Source organism: Plecotus auritus, assembly GCF_963455305.1.
Source record: "Plecotus auritus genome assembly, chromosome: 1".
Taxonomy (NCBI): domain Eukaryota; kingdom Metazoa; phylum Chordata; class Mammalia; order Chiroptera; family Vespertilionidae; genus Plecotus; species Plecotus auritus.
Window position 1 is genome coordinate 20,828,746 of NC_137770.1, and position 6,883 is coordinate 20,835,628.

General features: G+C 44.5%; 1 protein-coding gene across 1 annotated transcript in view; it reads right to left on the reverse strand.

The window, feature by feature from the left end:
• Positions 1–1,993, reverse strand: part of TSHR (thyroid stimulating hormone receptor) — a gene marked incomplete at both ends in the record, with an annotated part of 102,085 nt that extends 100,092 nt beyond the window's left edge. The window contains one exon of the mRNA XM_080674098.1: positions 1,824–1,993. Coding sequence (XP_080530224.1) covers positions 1,824–1,993 — 170 coding nt within the window. The remainder of the gene's footprint in view (positions 1–1,823) is intronic.
• Between the last annotated feature and the right edge of the window lie 4,890 nt (positions 1,994–6,883).

Below are 6,883 nucleotides of genomic sequence, written 5' to 3' on the forward strand. Positions count from 1 at the left end.
GAAGGCAAAGACAGTTAGTTGTGATAGCAAATAACTTGGAGGGATGTGCGGGAAATTCTGATCAGTAGGAGTTGGAATTCTGATCAGAGAGATTAGGAGCCATAAGGTTTGAGAGAAAGACTGGACTAGGTCTTAAAGGAACTCAGAGGTTGTACAAAAGAGTTCCATCCTGGAGGCCATAAAGAGTCAATGCAGGTGTTTAATCAAAAGTAAAGAATGTATTTTATTCTGTGTTTGGAGCATGGAGAATAAAGCGGTATTTGGAGTTTATTGCACTAATCAATCCAGGGAGATAAGAAACGGAGGTATCTCAGAGCACAGAACCTGTACTGCAACATTGATCACCAAACAACATTCACCATTGTTTAATGTCCCTATCAACTACAGTCCTGAGAAAATCCTGAAGCACAACTTCATCATTGCTTTTCATGTATCTACATTAATAACTTGTACTTTCTTACCTGAACTAGGTTTAACCAGCCTAGGTTGTTTTACTATTTCTTTTCCTTTGTGCTCCATTTTTAACCACCCAAGAAAGCCTTTTCCCCTGGCTGTTGTCTGTAATTATCCTTTCAATGGTCATTGATTTAAATGTCTCTTAAGGAATAAGCATACCATAGAACTTGTTTACCATTGTTTCTAATTCGGTAACTTTAAAAAATAAATTTTATCAATGACAGTTGACATACATATTACATGAGGTTCAGGTGTACAGCATGGTGAATAGATATTTATGTAACTTACTAGAGGCCGGTGCACGAAATGCGTGCATGGATAGGGCCCCTAGGCCAGGCCGGCAATCAGGATGAATCTGTGGGGCAACTGGCGGGCCTATGGGGGTGGGGGCCTGTTGGTACCCATCTTGGCTAGCCTGGCGCCGCTCACCAGCCCGCCCCGCTCCTGATCGCCCTGCTGCTGCTGCCAGTTGCCTCCCTCTGCAGGGTGACCAGCAGGGCGATCAGGAGGGGCCCCCACTGGCACCTGCCTGGGCTGGCCTGGGATCTGCCGGCTAGGGCAGCTCCTGCATTGAACATCTGCCCCCTGGTGGTCAGTGTGCATCATAGCAACCAGTCGTCCTGCTGGTCATTCACCTGTTGGTCGATTTGCATATTAGGCTTTTATTATATAGGATGAAGTGGTAACACCCCAATAAGGCTAGTAACCATTGGACAATTTTTGGTATCATTTAATATGCAGATACAATGCAACTTATGAAATTTCACCTCTTTATTCCTCTCCCATGCCTATGGCAAAGGAAATTTCTGGATCCACTATGTCAGTGAGTAGTTAACCTTTGAGAAAGTAACTCAGGTACTTCATACAAAGTTACCTTCATGGAAAGTATAAAGGGTATATTTTAAAAAAGAATACCTGACTAAATTTTGTCAACCATTTGATGAACCAGCAGACCAGCTAAGATAATTTCCCATCTAGGAAGACTAAAAGGAGAAATACACTTTTTGCAAATTTTTATTACCAATATCAGATAGAAAAGTCAGTTCTTGAATTGCTACTAATCTTATTCGTACCTGAGGTAAAAGGAAGATTTAGCCTGGGCGAGGAGCAGGGACTATGCAGAATAGTTCTGTAAAAATAATAACTCTCATTTTCATCTTGTACCAAAGTTTTGTTACCGTTTCCTGCATTATTAAATAACTATGAAGTCAGCAATCCCAAGTTTATGGGATTGAGTTTTTATTCATTGCACACACACACACACACACACCCTCTGGCCTATTCTCAAGTTCTTTTTGTGCACTTCCGTCCACCTTTCCGGCTGCTTTGGCCTCTGAGACCTACCCTCTCCTCTCCCAGGTACTCACAGAGTCTGTGTCCCGGGCGGAAGGACTGGGATGCGATGAATATCCTTGCAGGTGACTCTGAAGTCGTCCTCCTGGTGGCACTCGCAGGGCGGAGAAACACACCCTTTCCCTCCTAAGCTCCTGGGCAGGCCGAGAAGCAGTGCCAGCTGTAGTAGGGGCATCGGCCTCATTTTCCACGGGTCCGAGGCCATTTCTTCATCCTCCACTATCGCCTCATTCTCGGCCCTCTGCGCTCCGGGCTCCCCGGGCTGAAGGAGAGAGGGAGTGGTGGGAGAAAGAGGACTCCTGGGGGTTGGGACTTCAGCACCAAAGAGGAGGCTGGAGAGGGGAAAGAAGAGGCTCTCAAGTGTTCCGTTTCCCTAGGCAACTCTCCACGCAAACAAGCCTATTGGCTTTACTTTCCTAGCCTGGAGCCACGCAGCCCGCTCTGTCTGTTCCCTGACACTTAACACCAGTCCCTGCTGTCCCCACCCTGCTTTCCAGCCAGCCCCACGCCTTCCTCCCGTTAGCTCTTTCCAAAGCTTAGTTTAGAAGCCCCCTCCTTTCCTTGCCTTTAAGTCCAGTGGGCCACCTTTTCCCGTGGGTAGACTCCTAAAGGCGCTGCCTGCCAGGACCCCTCTCTCCCGCTCCCCTCAAGGCGCTCACGCACTCCAGAGAAAACTCCCCGCGGAATGCACCGTCTAGGGCAGACCGGGGTCAAGATCCTCCTGGCCTAAGGCGCCTCTGAGGATGCCAGCCAGAGATGCGGCAGAAGCCGGGGCGCAATACCTCTGGCGGACCCGCACTGCTCCCCAACTTCAGCGCAAACCCGACCGCTTTGCGCAGAAATTGTATTGAGGAGTCACCTGGCGGCGTCAGCTCACATTGCAGCAGGCGGACTTGGCGAGGTGGGCCGGGAACTAGGCTCTGGGGCCATCTGCTGGGAAGAACCGGGAATGGCAGGAACAGTTCTGGTGCTCTGAAGCCAACCTAGCGACCTGGCTTGAAGCCTGAAGGTAAATTCTGGACTGCCTGGAATTTTATTGCGTCATATACCTCCGCTTCCCCCCCGCAAAAGATGGGAAGAAAAATAACACTTGAGTGGCATACCATCATCTACTTATCATTCTTCACACAGCCAAAAATAATAATTTAAAATATAAATCAGATTGTGCTAATTTCCTTCTTAAAAGCCTTCAATTACTTACTAATTCTTCTTGAGATGCAAAGAACATCAATTCTTCACGAACTGCGTAATTCTGTTTATATGACTTTCTGGGACAGAAGCGGGGAACTATAGTGACGGAAATAAGAACACTATTTAGGGGAGTCTGATTCAAAAAAAGACAGGAGAGAACTCATCAGGGTTATGGAAATGTTCTGTATCTTAATTAGACTGGAGGTAAGAGAATGCATACTTTTTTTTTCAAAATTCATTGGACTGTATGCTTAAAATTTGTATATTTCAATGTTTTTAGGGCTTTATTGATAATTAACCCAAACTGGAATTTCCTTTTTAAAAGCCTTCAATTACTTACTAATTCTTCTTGAGATGAAAAGAACATCAATTCTTCACGAACTGCGTAATTCCATTTATATGACTTTCTGGGACAGAAGCGGGAACTATAGTGACGGAAATAAGAACACTATTTAGGGGAGTCTGATTCAAAAAAAGACAGGAGAGAACTCATCAGGGTTATGGAAATGTTCTGTATCTTAATTAGACTGGAGGTAAGAGAATACATACTTTTTTTCAAAATTCATTGGACTGTATGCTTACAATTTGTATATTTCAATGTTTTTAGGGCTTTATTCATAATTAACCCAAACTGGAAACAACCCAAGTGTTCCTCAACTAGGCAATGGGTAAACAAACAGTGATACATCCATACAGTGGAATACTATCCTATATAATTCCTATATAATAAAAGGATAATATGCAAATTGACCCTAACAGCAAAATGACCAGAACGACCGCTGGACCAGTCATTATGAGGCGCACTGACTACCTCTTGGTCCCTTTCCCCAGCTGGCAGGCTCCAATCGCCTGATGGCCACCTGTGGCAGGGACAGGGCCAGCAAGTGGGCAGGAACAGCCGACCTCTCGATCCCTTCCCCTGGCTGTCAGGCACCGATCACGAACGGGGAACCAGGGATGGGTAGCAGCAGGGGGCAGGGCCAGCTGTGGGCAGCTGGGGAAGATGGCCTTGATCACAGGCCAGGCCTAGAGACCATACCCACGCATTAATTTCGTGCACTGGGTCTCTAGTTTTTCAATAAAAAACAAAACAAACAAACAAAAAAAAAAACAGCCCTGATCAGGGCTGTTGGTTGGAGCATCATTCAGTACACTGAAAGATGGATTTGATTCCAAGTCAGGGCACATATCCATGTTATGGGTTCAATCCCTGTTTGGGGCACGTGTAAGGAGCAACTGATTGATGTTTCTCTCTCACATCAATGTTTCTCTCTCTCTCCCCTATCTAATAAAAGGGTAATATGCAAATTGACCATCACTCCAACACACAAGGTGGCCATCCCCATGTGGTCAAAGATGGCCACCCCATGTGGACACAAGATGGCCACTACAAGATGGCCAACAGGGGAGGACAGTTGTGGGTGATCAGGCCAGCAGGGGAGAGCAGTTGGGGGTGACCATGCTGGCAGAGGAGGGCAGTTGGGGGGGACCAGGCCTCCAGGGGAGGGCAGTTGGGGGCAACCATTCCTGCAGGGGAGGGCAGTTAGGGGCAATCAGGCCTGCAGGGGAGGGCAGTTGGGAGCAACCAGGCCTGCAAGGGAGGGCAGTTGGGGGCAATCAGGCCTGCAGGGGAGGGCAGTTGGGGTGACCAGGCCAGCAGGGAGGGCAGTTGGGGGCAACCAGGCCTGCATGAGAGGACAGTTAGGGGTGACCTGGCCATCAGGGGAGGGCAGTTAGGGGCAATCGGGCCAGCAGGAGAGCAGTTAGATGTCAATCAGGCTGGCAGGGGAGTGGTTAGGGGGTGATCAGGCTGGCAGGCAGAAGCAGTTAGGGGCAATCAGGCAGGCAGGCAGGTGAGTGGTTGGGAGCCAGCAGTCCTGGATTGTGAGAGGGATGCCCGACTTCCCGTTTAGGCCCGATCCCAGTGGGATGGGGCTTAAACGGGCAGTCGGGCATCCCTTGAGGGGTCCCAGATTGGAGACGGTGTAGGCTAGACTTGGGGACACACACTCCCATGCACGAATTTCATGCACCGAGCCTCTAACATACATACATATATATATATTGCTCCCCCTTCCTCTCTCTAAAATCAATTAAAAAAAAGACATAATCTTGCTTTTACTTTGAACACTTTTGTTAACATTTCTTGTGGTACAGATCTGTTGGGTATGCATTATTCCATCTTTTTTGTGTCCAAACAAGTATTAATTTTGCCTTCATTTTAAAGGATAGCATTACTAGGTACAGAGTTATAGATTAAAAGTATTTTTTCCTTTCGGTACTTTAAAAATATTATTCCACTATCTTGTTATTTCCAAGGACAAATGTTCTGTCATCATTTTCTTTTGCAACGTATTTTTTTCTTCCTCAGAATGCTTTTAAGACTAGTTATTGCTGGTTGAAACTACTTTGATTATTACGTGTTTTGATGTACTTTCTTCATATTTCTTGTGCAGTATTTTGAGGTTCTTGATTTTTTGCACTTATGGTTGTTTTTAAAAATGTTTTATTGATTTTAGAGAGAGAGGAAGGGAGGTGGAGAGAGAGAGAAAAACATTAATGAGAGAGAAACATCCATCAGCTTCGTCCTGCACAACCCCTATTGGGGATTGAATCCATAACCTGGTTATGTGCCCTGACTGGGAATTGAACCCACTATCTTTTGGTGTACTGGATGATGTTCCAACCAACTCAGCTATACTGCCAGGGCAAATTTATGGTTTTCATCAATTTTGGAAAAATTTTAGTCATTACTTCTCCATTTATTTTTTATGTCCCCTTATGTCTCTCTACTCTTTTTGGGGATTCCAATTATTACACTTATATTAGGCTAATTAAAGTTGTTCTACAAAAAATAAAGCTCATTTATGCTTTCTTTAGGGTTTTGTTTTTTGTTTCATTGATGCTTTTTTAAAATTACAAATTAATTTTCTCTCTTTTTCATTTTGCATAGTTTCTTTTTTATATCTTCAAATTTAATATTCTTTTTTTCTAAAATAGTTAATCTGCCATTGATTCCATCAGTATATTTTTTATGTCAGGTGAAATGTTCATGTCTAGAAGTTCAATTTGGGCCTTTTTCATATTTCCCCTGTCTCTATGTAACTTTTGACATCTAAAACACTTTTGATGTCTGTGTTAGACTCCTAGGGCTACTGTAACAAAGTACCATATATTTGATGGCCTTAAAGCAACAGAAATGAATTCACTCACAGTTCTTGTGGCTAGAAGTCCAAAATTAAGCTGTTGGCAAGATCATGGCTCCCTCTGAAGGTTCTAAGGGCGATTCCTTCCCTGCCTCTTCCCACCTCCTGATGGTTGCCAGCAGTCCTTGGTGTCCTTGGCTCGAATCACCCCAGTCTCTCCTCTGTCATCACCCAGTATTCTCTCTTGTGTCTCTGCTCTAAATTCCCTCTTTCCATGAAAGCATCAGTCACTGGATTAGGGCCCATACTAATTCAACATGACCTCAATTTAACTTGCATATCTGCAAAGACCCTGCTTCCAAATAAAGTCACATTCCAGGTATTAGAACTTCAATTTACCTTTTCGGGGGACACAATTCAACCCCTAACAATGTCCCTGTTTGATAACTCTAATATCTTTATCAGTTCTGGGTAAGTTTCAATTGGTTGATTTTTCTCCTTAAAATGAGTTGCATTTTTCTTCTTCTTTGCATGCCTGATCATCTTTATTTGGATTGCAGACATTGTAAATTTCACCTCTTTGGGTACTGGATTATTTGTTTTCATAGAAATATTTTTTAGATTTGTTATCAGATCTGGGAAAATTACTTGGAAATAGTTTGATATTTTTGGGTCTTGCTTTCAAGGCTTGTGAGGTGGGATGGGAATAGCATTTAATCTAGCACCAATTACTCCTC